Source organism: Myodes glareolus, chromosome 1, assembly GCF_982192425.1.
Source record: "Myodes glareolus chromosome 1, mMyoGla1.1, whole genome shotgun sequence".
In the NCBI taxonomy this organism is placed as follows: domain Eukaryota; kingdom Metazoa; phylum Chordata; class Mammalia; order Rodentia; family Cricetidae; genus Myodes; species Myodes glareolus.
Window position 1 is genome coordinate 29,326,347 of NC_142026.1, and position 18,714 is coordinate 29,345,060.

An 18,714-nucleotide genomic window follows, 5' to 3' on the forward strand; every position below is an offset into this window, starting at 1 on the left:
CTTCCCTCTTCTTCAACCTGGGGTCAGCAGTCTAACACAACACCATGTCAGTCCCAAGCCACACTGTCATTGGCTGAAATCCAGAAGCTGGAAGAAGAACGAGAACGGCAGCTTCGAGAAGAGGTAAACAGTAAAGGCAGCCTGGTTCAGTATTCCAGGCAGCTTAGTGTGCACTCTGGGCTAATGACTCTTGATGATGGGTACTGTAAGAATTGCTGTGTGCCTAAATTTGACTCATTGTTTCTAAAACCTGCAGCTTGTGACTTGAAACCTTTGGTATAAATGGATTTAATAGGAATAACATTAAAGTTGGGTGACATAATTGTTTCCTAGAACTTTTTACTCTAGCTTTTCAACTTTTATTTAATTCATAAATAAAAGTAGATAGCCTTATACCTGTGTCTACAGAACTAATAAACTCAGTGAGTTGTTTTTAATAAAAGAAAGGGATGAGATTGCGTTGGCATGGGTGGAGGGAGGTAGATATTACCAAAGTACAGTTTATATGTATGTATGGCGTTCTCAAAGAATAATGAAAACTATTATTAAAAATACATAGTTTGTGCATATTAATAAATATATAGTATTTGATACACTAAAAAAAATACATAGTTTGTTGAGAATTGTGGGTAATTTTGCTCACCCTGTCTTAATTCTTTTATTCTGTTCTCATGTTAAACTACACTTGACAGAAACAACTTAAGGGAGAAAGAGAAGTCATGGCAGAAGGAACATTGTGTCCACAGTCAGGGGGCTCTGCTATTGTGAACTTGCCTTCTAGCTTAGAGATGGGCCATAAAAATTAAGTAAACTATATATATGGTACTTTAGAGAGTGAGAAGTGTCAGAGAAAGAGAATTGCTAGCAGGAACGAAAGAGGGCATGGGAGTTGAGGGTGGCTAGGGATAGAATGGTAGTGTGTCCTGCAAAGGCCTTTAGACACATGAGGTAGTGTATCCATCCTGAAGAACAGGCCTTATGTAGCTAGTGCTTGAGCAGAGTAGTCAATTTGTTGGGGGAATGGAAGCTGTCATGTTTGGGTCTGGATTGTACCATTCACTGAACTAGGCAGCTGCCGGTACACTGAGAGAGATGGGAGTTGTCGCTGTGTATGTGTGCGCACGCAGTGTATGTACTAGCCATCATCTATCTATAATTATATATATGTATGTATTTACATATACATATATATATAGTTTAAAATAATGCATATATTTTAAATAGTGGACATCATCCAGTAGGTTAAAGCATTTCTCTACCTTAAAATTTCTTTCTCACTTTAGTGTAAAAACAAAAGAAAGTATTAAACTTTACTTCTGGGATTACCTTTCTCCAAAAGGTTATCAACAGATAGGTGTCTCAGAGCAAATTATTTGTTTTCAAGGCTAGAAATTGTAATGATTTTAGTCTCTAGTGGAAAGTGAAAAGTTAATGTGAACAAGATTTTATTTATTTATTTTTTGCAGTTCCTGTTGATTGCCTAGATAGATTTTGATTTCTTCTCTTTCCATTGTTTTTTGTATCATTATTGGTGGACACATTTCCTCAGTTTTATCTTTTAGTTCTTCTGTTGAACTTTTAGCTTATACTATCATGCTTTAAATTTCTGAGTTTTTTGGGCTTTAGTAGGTAGTAGCCTTTTATTTTTATTTTTGTAACTGTACCTCCAACTTTCTAGGGCAGCAGTTCTCGATGCTTCCACCCTTTAATACAGTTTCTCATGTTGTCGTGACCCAAAACCATAAAATTATTTTTCTTTTTTTATTATTATTATTTTTTTTGCTCCCCCTCCGCAATTCCCCTAAAAATTATTTTTCTTAGTACTTCATAACTGTAATTTTGCTACTGTTATGGATTGTGATGTAATATCTGATATGCAGCCTATCAAAAAAAATAAAGTCGTTTGACACCCCCCCAAAGCAGTTGAGATTCACAGGTTAAGAACTTGCTGATACATTTAAAAAAAAAAAAAAATAGTAGTAATTCAGACCTAGAGAGATTGCTCAACAGTTAAGAGTGCTTGCTGCTCTTGCAGAGGCCCCAGGTTCAATTCCTAACTCCGACATGGAAGCTCATAACCATCTTAACTTCAGTTCCAGGGTATCCAGTGCCCTTCAGGCCCTGCTGGCACTGTACAAACATGGTGCACATACGTGCATGCAGAAAAAATCTTCATACATGTTAATTAATTTTTTAAAAGATGGTTTCTAGTCAAGCAGTGGTGGTGCACGCCTTTAATCTCAGCACTCAAGAGCCAGAGGCAGGCATATCTCATTGTGAGTTCAAGGTCTGCTTAGTCTACAGAGTGAGTTCCAGGACAGTCAAGGCTGCACAGAGAAACCTTGTCTCAAAACTGTGTGTGTGTGGAGAGGGGAGTATCCTATTTTCTCTTGTTTGTTTTTATTGAATTTTATGTATTTATTTTGGTGCTTGCCTTTTATCTCAGAAGCACATGCTAAATGTCTAGCAATTTGTTAAGGCTCTCAAAAGCTCATCAAAGGTTCTGCTATACATGTCACATTGGTGCTAGTGGTCATTTTCTTGGCTGTTTTGTTGTGGGGAGTGCCTCCGCCTATTGGTGTTCAGTCAATATTAACTACTAATCAGTTTACAATAGAATAGTCTATTAATCTGTGTTGGCCTTTCCAAATGGAAAACTTGTTTTCTGCTTGGGTGAAAGAGACTGTTGCTCAACTGAACAGGGCAAAGGAGGCAGTTTAGGTCTTGCGCTTCTATTTGTAGTCAGCCCTCCTGAGATCCCACGTAAGCACCTGCAGTCCCTGAGCTTTCTGTCTAAATGTGCCTATTTATCAGCTTCCTTCATTAGCTTTTCAGTTGTGCTGCTCTGCTTTCCAGCTTTATTTCTTTCTACCTAAGTAGTTATTTTTATATGTGCATGGAAAGATCAAAGGACAACATCAGGTTCTTTGTTTCCTTTTTTTAGTTTTTATTTTGTTTTTGAAGACAGTATATATCACATCCTGCAGCTTACCAAATAGGCTGCACTAGTTGGCCAGTGACACCCAGGGTTCCGCCTATCTCTGCCTCTGCAATACTGACATTATAGGTGTCTGCCAGCATAATTTTCTCACAGGCTATTCAGGGACCAAGCTCAGGTCCTCAAGCTTGCAGAGCAAGCACTTCACCAACTTAGCTATCTTCCCTAGTCTTACTTTCTGTATTGAAAAATCTTTTCTGCCTTTGTTGCCCTTTACTGGTTTATACTTTTTAAGAAGTCCATGCATATGATCATATGTGAATACCTGCAGTCTGTCTTGGGAAGCTGTGGACCTAGTTGGACTCTGTATAGTGAAACCCCATCTCAAAGTCACACACAAATAAACCAACAAAAATTTATTCTTTGATTGTGGTGGGACTTTGGGAATTAAACATTTACTTCATTTCTGTGCTTAACCAAAAGGACTTCATCATTTGTAAGAAGCATTTCTGTGTTTGGTCTCCTGGTTTTCCCCTAAGTGCCACTTGTATTTTCATCTTAATTTAGCCAAATAATTAGTCCCATTTGGCTTTGTTTAGCTGTTGTGTATTAGTATTATGTAGTGTCCTGTTGCTTGTAACTGATGTAAAAACAAATCCTGAGTTTGCTGTTCTTATCCAACAGCAAAGGCGTCAGCAGAGGGAATTGATGAAGGCTCTCCAGCAGCAGCAACAGCAGCAGCAGCAGCAGAAACTCTCAGGTTGGGGGAATGTCAGCAAACCTGCAGGTACCACCAAGTCTCTTCTGGAGATCCAGCAGGAAGAGGCCAGGCAGATGCAGCAGCAGCAGCAACAGCAACAACAGCAGCAACAGCAGCACCAGCAAACAAACAGAGCCCGGAACAGCACAGTGGGTTCCTGTTACGAAGTACAGTCCTGGGCACTGCTTTTTGTTTATCTTGTCAAGCTTTTCAAACTATTTTTTAAATGGCGCTAACTTATTTTTTATTTTTTATTTTTGTCTTTTTAACAGCATTCCAACCTGCACACCAGCATTGGGAATTCTGTATGGGGCTCTATAAACACGGGTCCTCCTAACCAGTGGGCATCTGATCTAGTCAGTAGTATCTGGAGTAATGCAGACACTAAAAACTCCAACATGGGATTTTGGGATGATGCAGTCAAAGAGGTGGGACCTAGAAATTCAACAAATAAAAATAAAAACAACGCCAGTCTCAGGTAGGGCTTGTAATGATTATACCCGTGTACCTTGATTGGTGGGAGTTGAGGGCAGTGGAAGGGATGTTAGATACAGTGTTTATTTACAGTTTCATTTACAGCATGTAAGTCATAATTGTGGTGATTGCTCTCTACCCAGTGAAACACACTTGATTGTTCCTTGGGCTTATTCTCCTGCTGAGCATGTAACCCCTTTCTCCTACGCGATGACAGCCTGATAATAATAATAATAATAATAATAATAATAATAATAGAATATTTTTGATGCTAATATTTCTCCAATGTTTTCTCTAGGTAACTTAGAGTTTTTTGTTAGCTTGTATTTTTCAACTATATTTATACTAGAATGGACATTCCGAACAGGCTTCTGTAATGGCCTTAAAATTACTTTTAACAAATTCTGTTTTCATCTTCATCTTTCTTTCCTCAGTAGCCACTGTTGTTGATTGAGCATGGGTTTGTTGTTATATTCATGAACTCAGATCCCAGCACTTCCACTTATTAGCTGTGTGACCTTGGGCAAGAGAGAACCTCTTTTGGGCCTCAGTTCCCTCACCGGTAAAATGAAGATAATAACTTTATGAGTATAGTTGTAAGGAGTAACGAAATACACATGAAATAGTAAAGTGCCTGGCGTATAGTAAGTACTTAATAAATGGTAGTATTGTCAGATTCTTTCTGATTGAAGACCTAAAGAAAGTAAACATATTAGTTTCGTGAGCTGCTTTGCCAGGCACTGTTATGCTCCAGACCTTTGTGAGATTGTCTTCATTCTTTATTATAATCCAAAGAAGTGTTGGCACCATTTTGCATATGAGGAAACTGAGGCTTAGTAAATTGAACAACTTACCTAAAGAACATGTAGGAAGAATTTAATTATTTTTTCAAAATAGTAGCCTTATAAACTAGATTATTAGCTGAGGATAGTTACTAAGGAAGTGTCCAATCAAAATATTTGAATTTGAATATTTTTTTCTTGTATAGGACTAAGAATTGGCTTACTGGACAGCTATCCAGTGTTACCTCCACAGTATTTATGGTATTGTAGTATAATCACATAGTAACAGTTTCTGGGAATATAATATCGCCCTATTGTTTTGCTTTAGTAAATCTGTAGGTGTGTCTAACCGGCAGAATAAGAAAGTAGAAGAAGAAGAAAAGTTGCTGAAGCTCTTTCAGGGAGTAAATAAAGCCCAAGATGGATTTACCCAGTGGTGTGAACAGATGCTTCATGCCCTTAATACGGCAAATAACTTGGATGGTAAGAATTGGGGAGGGAATCCCAGCATGTGGATTGACAGAGCAGGACCTAAAAGAGGTTGACAGGTTGGAACAGTAAGCCATGAAATCCCCGGGGGCCAAGTCCTTCCATTAAAAAATTGACTCCCGTAATATTACTTATGAAAAAAGTAAAACTATGCTCAAAAAGATAATGAGCAGTTCTAAAAATTAAATGCTAGCTCAGGCTGCCTTAATGATGTACAGGACAAAGGAAGTCGTAGTTTCCCATTACCCTTTTCATGGGAAACATTTCCCAGCTGCATTATCATGTCTAAGAGAAAGTTAAATGTCATAGTCAGGACCAAGGTCTACTAGGCCAGTAGAGTACCAAAGCCATATGACATTTTCCTTCCTGCCTCGGGAGGTGATGGAAATTGTGATAGAGTAAATAGACTTGCTTTGTATGGGCTGCGACTGTGCAGAAATAAAGGTTTCAGCACAATTTCAAGAAAAGCATGATTGTAACAAGCCATTTACAGAGAGCTAGCTCCTTAGATGAAAGTGAATTTCCAACAGTGACTGTTGATAATACTATAGAAGGGATTGTCTTAGCTGATAGTCCAAGGTGATAACTGGCCTAAAGCCAACAATCTTTAACACTTAACAGTCAAGAATTAACAGGCTCCCTGTTAATTAGCTAAGAGTCTGAAGGCCTTCAGAGGAAATAGATTTTCATAGTAGTGATGACTGCCATCCATTAAGTACCTACGATGTGCTAGGCACTAGCTGGGCTAACATAGTATTATCCCAGTTATTTCTTTTTTACAGTAAATTTTGAAGATACCTTTACAAGGTAGGTGATATTATCCCCATTTTATAAATTAGGAAACAGAGGCTCAGAATGGTTAAGTAACTCATCAAGGTCACACAGCCAGCAAACTTCAGAATTGAATTTTAAACCCATGCCTGTCTAACTCTGGTGTTTGTGCTTTTTTTTCCCCCTGAAACCACACAATTTGCATTTTCCACTAGGTGCTCTCTAAAACACATAATACCCTAATTAATTACAAGTTCCAATAACTGCCATGGTATAACTGGTGTCCATCATAGCACTTAATAAATTGAATTAAAGGAAAAAAGGTATGAATTTTCCAAATTACTTTAGTCTTAGGCAAATAACTGTCAGTCATTGTAACATCTAGTTTCCACTGACATGAGTTAGTGACGTTCGGCATGTGTCGGTGTGTCTTTGTTTGACACTGCTGTTCTGGGTGATTTCAGCACTGTGATGAGGCTCTTTCATCTGTATTAGGCAGGTGCAAGTATCTACCACAGAAGCTGCATAGCTTTCACTTTTATTGCCTGTGTTGGTGTGCTGATATATTAAAACTTGGTGCTTTGTATATGTTTTTATTTCATTGTTACTGTCTTACGTCCTCTTCCCTCTTGTATTGCAGTTCCCACATTTGTTTCTTTCTTGAAAGAAGTTGAATCTCCTTATGAAGTCCACGACTATATCAGGGCCTATTTAGGAGATACTTCTGAGGCCAAGGAGTTTGCCAAGCAGTTCCTTGAGCGCCGTGCCAAACAGAAAGCCAACCAACAGCGGCAGCAGCAGCAGCAGCAACAGCAGCAGCAGCAGCAGCAGGTATAAAGCAACACAGTGTGTGCAGTACATGTGAATAGGAATGCCTATGAATGTTGAGTAGCCAGAGGAATTAAAAGGAATATTTCATTTTTATGCATTCATTCAGTGACCAAAGCTTTTTAAATTTTGTGTGGCCTTCATCTTTTCAAAGTAAATGTCTGTAAATGTCCCAATAGCAAATAGCAGAAAGTGTGTTCAGGGTACCTTAGACTGTTTTCCTGATTCATCTATACGTTTTATTCAGACTGCAGGTCCCAACATGACCCATAAATTTCATATATTTTGAAAACTTGGCATCTCCTGTGTCTTGCAGTGTTACTGCATATGTGGCATGGCAGGTATTTCATGGGGGTATGAAGATTCAGTTGCCTTCTGTTTCTCATTGCAGCTCTGTTCTATAACAGTATTCTGCAACCCTTTCTTACAGTTCCTCAGGTTGTGGTGAACCCCAACCATAAAATTATTTTTGTTACTACTTCACAACTGTAATTTTGTTTGTTATGAATTGTAAATATCTGATATGTGACTCCTGTGAAAGAGTCATTTGATTACCCCTCCAAGGGTCATGACCCACAGGTTGAGAGCCACTGTTCTATAGTTTGAGTGACTAGAAAATTTACAGTACAGTCGTCACCTCTATGGATTATATCCAGTTGAGTTCTCTGAGCCTCTCGTTTACAGTATCTAATCAGTATATAATTTTGTCTTAAGATTTTGTTTAGAGCCATTCTTTATATGTTGATTCTTTAGCATTGATCCTCTCCAGTGCAGCTAGCATTGTCACTAGTACACAACTCACCTGCACATCTTCTTCCTAAGATGTAACAGTTTTCCTGTGCTCAGGAGCATCTATCTGATGGCACCTAAGCGCTGGACTCAGAGGTCGTAACAGTGAAATCACTCACAAGAACAAAAAGATGTGAAAACATTGTGCTAGATGACTAACTAGAAAAACCACCTGCCTAACAGGGTGTGAACTGTAGGAAGTAGGAAGGTGGGATAATCCTTTTTCCCTCTTTAGCGGAAAGTGTATCTCTTGGGTGCTAAAGATTCTTTTGCCTGTCTGAGCATATGTGTGTCCAGAATGACCATTTACCAAACAAACAAATCAAACAATTCATTGAAATTTACAGAAGTGAGGTCTTTGAGGGTTGATAGTTTACATTTTCTGAAAGATGGGTTGGCAGGGTCCATAAAAAGGCATAAACATAGAGATGATAACTGTTAGAGATCTCTTCTAGAGATGTAGAAGATACATTGTAGCACAAAATATTTGAGTTCTAATTGTCTAGAGAAGACAGATAAATTAGGAGGAAATGGCCGGTGTCTGTACTTAGCATAGTAGAACAGATGTGTCAGGGCATTGCAGGAGCACATGGCATGAATGGTGCAGGAAAAATGGGATGGTCTTCTCTATGGGCTAAAAGAGCAAGAAAATGCCCCATATCGTATGTGCTCACAGACCCTAGGCATATTCTTCCACAATGCTTTCTGCACTTCTCCCTTCATTGCTACCACCTGATCTTTGAGCTGACTTCTGAAAGAAGTTTCTCTAATAAAGACAACGGTTAAAAAAACAAAGGTTAGAGTACTGTTTTGTACTCTAACCAGTTGGCAGAAATATGGGGGCAATATTTTGGTAATAAATCCCTTCTGGGATTGCCAGTGTGAATAACGTGTATGACTTCAACCTTTGTTGGTGAACTGCCAGCTGGTTCTCAGCTTGTCCTCTGACTTGTATACTAGAGAACAAAGATAGTTTCTGCTGTCAATCAGTCAGTTGCTTGTATTGTCATAATGCTGAGGCTTGTTGAAGTCAGATGCTGTATATTCCTTTTCTTAATGGATGACACAGACACTCTCTCTGCTAGAAAATTTAGAACAGCCATTCTGGTATAGTTGGAATGAAAGCCGAAGTTCCAGGAGGAACTTTGTAGAGATGCCAGGCATCAAGTGGAGTTTTGTAAATGAGAACTTAAAAATAGTTCAGTGGCCCTCTCTCCGTTTCTGTATTGCCGGTACCGGTGTAGGCTTTTTTTTTTCTTAAGATTTATTTTTAAAATAACTTTAAATTATGTATACTTGTGTGTTAGTGAGTATGTGTACATGAATGCATTTCAAGGAAGCGTGAGATACCCCTGAAACTGGAGTTATAGGCAGTTGTAAGCTACCTGATGTGACTACCAGGAATCAGACTCAGGTGATTATCCTGGGTTTTTTGCTTTTCCGTATGAAGTGGAGTACTGTTCTTTTGAAGTCTGTGAAGGTTTTGCTGGGATTTTGATGGGCATTGCATTGAATCTGTAGATTGTTTTTGGTCATACTGCTATTTTTATTATGTTAATTCTACCTACCCAAGAGCATGGGAGATCTTTCCATTTTCTGGTGTCTTCTTCAGTTTCTTTCTTCAAAGATTTAAAGTTCTTGTCATACTGGTCTTCCACTTGTTTGGTTAGAGTTACTCTGAGGTATTTTATGCTACTTGTGGCTGTTGTGAAAGGTGATGTTTCTTTGATTTCTTTCTCAGCCCACTTATCATCTATGTAAAGGAGAGTCACCGATTTTTATTTTTTTAAGTTAATCTTGTAGCCTGCTACATTACTGAAGGCGTTTATGAGTTGTAGAAGTTCCTTGTAGAGTTTTGGGGTCGCTTATGTAAACTGTCATACCATCAGCAAATAGTAAGAGTTTGACTTCTTTTCCAGTTTGTATCTTCTTGATCTCCTTTTGTTGTCTTAATTGCTCTAGCTAGAACCTCAAGAACTATATTGAATAGATATGGAGAGAGTGGACAACCTTGTCTTTTTCCTGATTTCAGTGGAATCACTTTGAGTTTCTTTCCATTTAGTTTGATGTTGGCTGTTGGCTTGCTGTATATAGCCTTTATTATGTTTTAAGTATTTTCCTTGTATCCTTGCTCTCTCCAAGACCTTTATTATGAAGGGATGTTGTATTTTGTCAAAGACTTTTTTTTTTTAAGCATCTAATGAGATGATCATGTGTTTTGGTTTTTTTTTGTTTGTTTTTCTTCAGTTTGTTTATATGGTGGATTGCTTTGACAGATGTTGAACCATCCCTGCATCTCTGGGAAGACGCCAACTTGATCATGGCAGATGATGTTTCTGATGTGTTCTTGGATTCGGTTTGCCAGTTTTTTATTGAGTATTTTTGCACCAATGTTCATGAGTGAGAATGGTCTGTAATTCTCTTTCTTAGTGATGTCTTTGTGTGATTTGGGTATCAGGGTAATTGTAGCATCATAAAAAGAGTTTGGCAATGTTTTTTCTGTTTCTGTTGTATAGAACAATTTGAGGAGTATTGGTATTAGTTCTTCTTTGAAAATCTTGTAGTTTTCTGTGCTAAAACAATCTGGTCCTGGACTTTTTTTTTTTTTTTTGGTTGGATGACTTTTGATGACTGTTTCCATTTCTTTAGCAGTTATAGGTCTATTTAATTTGTTTAACCGGTCTTGATTTAATTTTGGTAAATGATACTTAACCAGATAATGTCCATTTCCTTTCAATTTAACAATTTTGTGGAGTATAGGTTTAAAAATACGACCCAATGATTTTCTGAATTTCCTCCATATATGTTGTTATGTCCCCCTTTTTATTTCTGATTTTGTTAATTTGGATATTCTCTCTCTGCCTTTTGGTTAGTTTGGATAAAGGTGTGTCTATTTTGTTGATTTTTTTTTTCTCTCTCCTCAAAGAACCAACTCTTTGTTTCATTGATTCTTTGTATCGTTTTGTTTCTATTTTGTTGATTTCAGCTCTCAAGTTGATTATTCAGCTCTCCTAGTCCTTCTGAGTGAGTTTTCTTCTTTTTGTCTAGAGCTTTCAGGTGTTCTGTTAATTCACTAGTGTGGGATTTTTCCAGCTTCTTTATGTAGGCATTTAGTGCTATGAACTTTCCTCTTAACACTGCTTTCATTGTGTTCCATAAATTTGGGTATGTTGTGCAGTCATTTTCATTGAATTTTAGGAAGTCTTTAATTTCTCCCTTTATTTCTTCTTTGACTTATTAATGATTCAGGTGAGCATTGTTTAATTTCCATGTGTTTGTGGGCTTTCTGGAATTAATATTGCTGTTGACTTATAGTTTTAAACCATGGTGATCTGATAAAATATATGGTGTTATTCCATTTTTTTTTAATCTGTGGAAGTTTGCTTTGTTATCTAGTATGTGTTCAGTTTTTGAGAAGGTTCCATGAGGTGCTGAGAAAAGGTATATTCTTTTATGTTTGGATGGAATGTTCTATAGATGTCCACTTGAATCATAACATCTGTTAGTTCCCTTATTTCTCTGATAATTTTCTGTCTGACTGATCTGCCCAGTGGTGAGAGTCGGGTGTTGAAGTCTCCCACTAATAGTGTGTGGGGTTTAATGTATGATTTAAGCTTTAGAAGTGTTTCTTTTACATATGAAGATGCCCTTGTATTTGGGGCATAGATGTTCAGTATTGAGATTTCCTCTTGATGGATTTTTCCTGTGACTAATATGAAATGTCCTTCTTTGTCTCTTTTGATTGATTTTAGTTTGAAGCTTATTTTGTTAGATATTAGGAGAGCTACACAAGCTTTTTCTTAGGTCCATTTGATTGGAAAATTTTTTTCCCCAACCCTTTACTCTGAGGCAGTCTGTCTTTGAGGCTGAGGTTGTTTCTTGTATGCGGCAGAAGGATGGATTCTGTTTTCGTATCCAATCTGTGTCTTTTTATAGGTGAATTGAGTTCATTTATATTAAGGAATAGTAATGACCAGTGATTGCTAGCTCCTGTTATTTTATTTTTTGTTGTCAGTAATGTTATTATGTGTGCTTTTTCCCTTCTTTAGGATTTGCTGCTGTGAGATCATCTATTGTCTCTGTTTTTGTGGATGTAGCCAACTTCCGTGGGTTGGAGTTTTCCTTCTAGTACTTTGTGTAGGGCTGGGTTTTAGGTTAAATCTGGTTCTGTCTTGGATATCTTTTGTTGTCCATCTATGGTGATTGAAAGTTTTGCTGAGTATAGTAGTCTGGTCTGGCATCCGTGGTCTCTTAATGTCTGCATAACGCTTGACCAGGGCCTTCTGGCTTTCATTGTTTCCTTTAAGAAGTCAGGTGTAATTCTGATAGGTCTACCTTTATATGTTACTTGGCCTTTTTCCTTTGCAGCTCTTAATATTCTTTCTTTTTTCTGAACACTTAGTGTTTTGATTATTATGTGGCGAGGGAACTTTTTTTTTTTTGATTCAGTCTTGGTGTTCTGTAAGTTTCTTGTATCTTCTTATGTGTATCTTTCTTTAGGTTAGGGAAGTTTTCTTCTGTGATTTTGTTGAATAATTTTCTGTGCTTTTGAGTTGGACTTCTCCTTTCTCTATCCCTATTATTCTTAGGTTTGGTCTTTTAATGGTGTCCCATATTTCCTGGATATTTTGTGTTAAGCTTTTTCTTTGACTGTTGAGTCTATTTCCTCTATTGTATTTTCAGCACTTGAGATTCTCTCTCCCATCTCTTGTATTCTGCTGTTAATGCTTGCATTTGTGGTTCCTGATTGTTTTCTCATAATTTCCATTTCTATAATTCCCTCGGTTTCTGTTTTCTTTATTGTCTCTATTTTGGTTTTCAAGTCTTGAATAGTTTCCTTCATTTGTTTGAATACTTTTTCTTGGTTTTCTTTAAGGGATTTGTTGATTTCTTCCAAATTTTTGTTTGTCTTTTCTTCCATTTCTTTGAGGGAATTTTTCATTTCCTCTTTAAGGGCCTCAAGCATTCTCCTAAAGTTATTTTTATGTAATTTTCTTCTGCTTCATTTATATTTGGTTTTTCAAGTCTTGCTGTTGTAGGGCCACTAGTTTTTATTGGTGTCATGTCGCTCTTTGTGTGTTGAATGTGTTCTTACCTTGTCTACCCATCTTTTCCACTGATTAGTGTAGTTGGGGCTGTGTCTCTGGTGATCCATCTTCCAGGTGCTAGTGGGGTCCAAGGCTTAGATGGTTGTTACTTGTGGCATAGTTAGGGCCACAGTTCCAAGTCACCCTGGAGGTCACTCAGTGTTCCTGGAGGAACACCACTTAGTGCTCTGGGGGGGTTTTCTGGCCTGCTCCCTCAGTGGTGGTGAATCCCTTGTACCTGCTCCTGTGGAGGTCATTATCTGTGTCCTGTTGCAGCTAAGGCCACTGGCTCAAGCCTGCTCCTGTGGAAGTTGCTTTCTTTGGCCTGCTCTGTTGGAGGTCCCTGACTCAGACCTCTTTATCTTAACTTTTATTAGCACTTCCCAGCCAGTAAGAGAATAAATACTTTTTGGAGTTGGTTCTCTCCTTTCCCTGGGTTCTGGGGATGAACTCAGGCCTTCAGACTTCTGTGATAATGCTGTGGGCTATCTCACCAGGATTTTTCTTTACAGACTCATCACTTGATAAGGCAAAAGCAAGCCTCCCTTTCTTAGAGCAGTCCACACCCATATGCACTGTGTAACTGTAGTTATGCTGTTTTGTTTCACAGGACTCTGTCTGGGGCATGAACCATAGTACACTCCATTCGGTGTTTCAGACCAATCAAAGCAACAACCAACAATCCAGTTTTGAGGCTGTGCAAAGTGGCAAGAAGAAGAAAAAACAGAAGATGGTTCGAGCAGATCCTAGTTTATTAGGTGAGGATAAGCCTGGAGTCTCAGCCTGGGTGAGAGGAAGGTTCTGGTGATGCTAGCAACTAGATAACTTGCTACAGTCTTTCATGTAAGGATTCATTTTATTTACTGGCCTTAAGAGAAGTAGCCAGTATTTTCTGGGCATGTAGATGCAGGAGGTGTGCCTCATGTGCTGGGACTAGTAGTGTTATGGTCCTTCAAATTTTAAAGCATTACTTAGCATTTCATACAGAAATAATGATAATGGACAACAGTAGTAGTTCAGAAGTTCTGCTGCTGATTCGTGCTGGAAGCAGATATTTAAAGAAGCAGTGTTTGTTACATCTACTTATATGGGTACTGGGTGATTGCACTGCTAGGACACCCTGTTCTCTCGGCTCCTGAACTAGGGCTCAGGCTTCCTCTACTCTTCTGTAGTAGATACCTCCTTGGCTGTAATGAGGACTCTTGTCCTCATACGAACAGCTTCCTAGGACGGCAGGCTCCTAAATTAGGTTTAAAAGACTGATAGGAATGGTGTTTCATAAACAATGAATTTAAGTTGCTGTGTTTCTTAAATTGGCCTAACAACCCACAAGTAGTGATAAAAATGAAATTATTTTCTATTTTTTAATATGAAGTTAATTTACTTGTCATAGAGTCCTTTAGAGTGTTAATATCAAACATGGGTTAAAAAGTATAAAACTCTGACAGAACTAGGTGACCAGGTTTTTTTCTTTCTTTCTCTCTCTCTCTCTTTCTTCCTTCCTTTCTTTCTTTTCTTTTGGTTTTTCGAGACAGGGTTTTCTGTGTTACAGTCTTAGCTATCCTGGAACTAGCTCTTGTAGATCAGGTTGGCCTTGAACTCACAGAGTTCTGCCTGCTTCTGCCTCCTAAGTGCTGGGATTAAAGGTGTACACCATCACCACCACCTGACTGTGAACTCTAAATAGCTCTAAGAAGTCCTTGGGATTTAGTTTACAGGTGTGTGAGGCTGCTCTATAGATGTGACCCACGTTGGTCCAGCTGTTCATGTTTGTTCTATGCAGTATGCTCTTGGTCTTCTCCCATAGACTCCAGAAGACATCCCTGGCTTAATGGCTCCATTGTCCTAAAAGACAAATACTGAGAAGGCTGAGGGGCCTCACTTGAGCAAATGAGCTGTTCTTGTGAAAAATCATTGCCTACTTTAAGCCTCTTTCTAGGAATTCCTGTGTTTATTCATTTTCACTTTTCAATGTGTATATTCCCTGTTAGAGACCAGGAAATTTTTTTTCCATGCACATACTAGAAAAATAGGTTTCAACTGGATTTGTAAGTACTCATTAAAAGAACAGATTGAAAGGGAACGTTCATTCTGAAGCAGACCAACAGAGGGAGCCCCAGCCTTGTTTCACTTCCAGGTATTCTTCATTCTACTCTAATCATAATAATTTTAAGGGTTCCCAAGTGGCCAGTGTGAACCATTTGGGGGTGATAAAATATACCCTGCAGTGTCCTCCCAGTCAGTCTTTCCTTTCCTACAGAGAATGTCATAAAGAAGCAATGCAAAGGAGTGTTCTAGACCTCGTAGAAAGTGGTCTGAGGAGCTGTAGAGTAGGCAAATTCCCCTTTCTGTTGCCTTGCCTTTTATGGCACACACAAGCCTGTTGTGTTTGTGAAGTTGGGAGGCTGAGTTTATATTTGAGCTTTTAAATCAGTTAAGGTAGATCATGTCTTCTAAAAAGCCTCGCATGGTAATCAGGACATTATAACATCAAATAATCTTTCTCCACAGGTTTCTTTTCCTGTCTTGATTGAAATTAGTTGATTTTAAAAGTACATTTCTTCTCCTGTTTCATGCAACTCTTTGTTTCTGCCTCATTTCATTTGTTGGTGACATGAAATCAGATAAACCTGCTTCAGAATAGAGTTGATAGATCATAGGCTATTGGTCTTTAGGTTTTTAGGCTTACCAAATAAAACCTCATCTCAAAGATACAAACACTAAGCCTTTCAGTATTTCCAAGGGAAAAAAGCTTTTGCGGGCAGGTTATGGGTACACAGTTGCTGGTTGGGACTTTGGATGAGTTTTGCGTCCTTGCCTCTTCCTGTATTCAGCTTTGTCAGACATAAGCTTCTCCCACAGCCTTCTTGGTTAGTAAACATGCTTGTCTATTTTTTTTTCAAATCTTATTTTTGAATCTGTTAATTAAGCTATTTTATTATGTAAGGCATTTTTGTTTGTTATTGGAACATTTCAAATGTGTGCTTATTTGAAAATTTGACCACTGAAGTACAAAACTGAAGGTGTGAAAAAGCCACCCAATACCAACAACCTTGTTGGAGTGGAGGGCGTTGCCTGTTTGCTTTTGGTTTTCACACAGCAGCTGAAACAGTTGAGGATTCATCTAGGGCAGAGGAACTGGAAAGCTTTCTGGGAGTCATTCACTCCCAAGAGGTCTGTTCATTAAACTTTGTATCAACTTGTGACTATGGATTTTCTTTAAAAAGTTCCTTCATGTGACCACTAGCATTAGGTCTTGTAGCATTGCAGTGTTTGTGAACCATGTCAGTGATATTTCTCCTAGGCTGATTCCATTCCAGTCTGATCAGAGACCCCATCCTGCGTAGGTCTACTTGCTTGCCTTCCTTTCTTCTGTCTTCCCTCAGTGCCTAGTTTAGTGTGAATCTTAAGCATAAGAGACTTAAATTCCAGCCAGCTGCTTGATGTTGAGCCTCTTGGCAGAACAGTCACTCATAAACTTACTTTTTCTTGTAGGGTTTTCAGTCAATGCGTCATCAGAGCGACTCAACATGGGTGAGATTGAGACTCTAGATGACTACTGAGTACCTGCCGCTGTGCCAGCCCTCCCTCCTGCCTAGTGACCATGGATTTTCTTCGTTGGACACAACATGCATCCACCATTTGCTCTCTGTCACTCTGCAACAAATCACAGAACCAATCATCTCAGGCTTTTTTTTTTCTAACCCCCTGTGTCCAAGATTATTTTAAGTCACTGTTGGTGAGCATCTCAGACTGTATCTGAGTGGACCAGACCCTTGTCTTGGGGGTGGCAGTTGGGATTGCTCCCCAGCAGGGCTGATATTGGCAGCGCAGCACACATTCACTGTGCATTGGTTTCATCTGCTGTCTCCTGGAAGTGTGTTGGAATCTGCCAATAGGTTACTTTCTCTTGTCACTTTTTTTTGTTGTTGTTGTTTTGTTCTCTCTCCCCACCTCTCTACCCTGCCCCCAATACAGGCAAAAGGTCTTAACTATGGCGGTCATGAAGAGAGTTAATGGTTAATAGACATTGGCCAGGAGCAAATGCTCCCCTGGACGGTGACTTCACTTTTGCCAGAGCCAGGCAGAACTCTGCCTAGAGGTTGCACGACCATTGCTAACTTCAGGATTGCATCAGAGGCCCTGAGGGGGTGGTTTGTAGACTGGCTTGTTTGATGTTGCACACCCCTTACTTGTTCTTTCTGAATATCTTTCCAGAGAAAGGATTTATGTTTTCTTCATTAGATAGTGACTTTCCAAGCAAGCTGTGCTCTTCCCTGACATACTCCAACCTTACTGGACGAAGGAAACCCTATGGCCTGGGACAGGGACTTCTAATTTTCTTTTCATATAAAAACTGATCCCCTCCCCATAAATATTTTTACTTCAAAAGACTAGGACCAGTTTATTTTGGGCCCTTCTGTGAAAATTTGTCTCGTTTAAGAGGCACCTTTACCATATGTATGAATTTATGTAATTTCAACTTGGATAGGGATAAACTTTTGGCTTCTGATAAAAGTTGGGAATTTCACCTGTTCCTCAGAGCACCATGTGTGTTTTGTCGTGGCCCCGAAAGGTTCTATGTAAAGATTCTGGGATGGCAGGTTGTTTGCCTTTTCTAAGAAGAGAATGTACAAACCTGACCATCTTTAAGATCTTCATCCATGGAAACCACTATGCAGGAGGATGCAGTGGGATGGAGGGCATGGGCAAGAATGGAGCAAGAGATCTGCTCCTACCCATTCACATCAAATAGAAATGTACTCAAGCTCTATTTATAAGCAAACTGACTGCCTGCACCAAACGCCTGTAGAACATCACCTGGGATGGTCAGTCATACCTCATGGGAGCTGTGGGCCTGCTGTGCCTGTGCAAGAGGTGCTGTGGTGGGCAGCTTATAGGGGAAGCACCTACCCTTTCATCATCAGTGCCTGGAAAAGGCTGGAGTCGCTCTGAGGGCAGTTGGTTTTGGAGGATATATTTGGTTTCTATTTTTATGATTTTTGGATCATCTTTCTCCCTATCCCTTCTTGCCTCTCTCCCTCCTAAACGTGTACAATAACTATACAGAGACTGCTACAAACTTGTAAATAGTTTTTGGATCAAATAGCATAAGGAGATGGGGGACCATTAAAAAGTAAGACTCCTATTCTCCTTTGCTTTGTAAATTCAAAAGGGGGGTGGGGAAGAGGGATAGTTAAAATGTTTACAAAACTTTAAGCTCCCTCGGAACTTTTGCCAGTGTGGAGGAAAATAAAAAAGAACTTAAATAAAATGTGGTTGTGGTCTCTCTTGTACTCACCTCTCTTGAGACTGAGCTTGGCCTGAAACTCTTGCTCTTGGTGGCATAGACCAAGGCACTGGCAATGAGAAAGCAGCTGGGGCCCTCTGCCAGGGATGGACTGCTGACTGGGTCTGTGTTTACCAGATGAATGCGGTAAGTCTTGGTAAGTCTTCCTTTGTGCTGAGCTGTAGACTGGAGGTAGCCTTTGAACCACAGACCCTCAAAATGTCCTTCCCTGAATTTATCCAACTCTTCTAAATCAAACTCTGCCTTTTGTTCCAGTAAGATAAAAAGAAATCTAAAACAAAATTGGGAGTCAGTTAGTAGAGAATACCACTCTTCTGGAGACATTTTTCATCTTTCGATCATGCTTTTTCATACTCTCTTTGCTCACTCTTACGATCACCACTCAACTATCTAATATCCTTTGTTATTCCTTCATGGGTTTTGGGCTGGGGATTATGCAGTAAAGGAAGGTACTAGGAATGGAACTCCGGGCATGGTGTATGTTA

General features: G+C 39.1%; 1 protein-coding gene across 8 annotated transcripts in view; it reads left to right on the top strand.

The window, feature by feature from the left end:
* Positions 1 to 18,193, top strand: part of Gigyf2 (GRB10 interacting GYF protein 2) — a 137,306-nt gene extending 119,113 nt beyond the window's left edge. For 7 of the 8 annotated variants that reach the window (XM_085697113.2, XM_087905132.1, XM_085697125.2 and 4 more), the window contains 7 exons: positions 1 to 123; positions 3,623 to 3,847; positions 3,971 to 4,176; positions 5,283 to 5,437; positions 6,855 to 7,045; positions 13,529 to 13,676; positions 16,414 to 18,193. In XM_085697113.2, the coding sequence (XP_085553239.2) occupies positions 1 to 123; positions 3,623 to 3,847; positions 3,971 to 4,176; positions 5,283 to 5,437; positions 6,855 to 7,045; positions 13,529 to 13,676; positions 16,414 to 16,481 (1,116 nt within the window). In that variant the 3' untranslated portion in view covers positions 16,482 to 18,193. Of the gene's footprint in view, positions 124 to 3,622; positions 3,848 to 3,970; positions 4,177 to 5,282; positions 5,438 to 6,854; positions 7,046 to 13,528; positions 13,677 to 16,413 lie in introns of those variants that run through there. The other variant, XM_087905144.1, reaches the window with a different exon arrangement.
* The last annotated feature ends 521 nt before the right edge of the window (positions 18,194 to 18,714 follow it).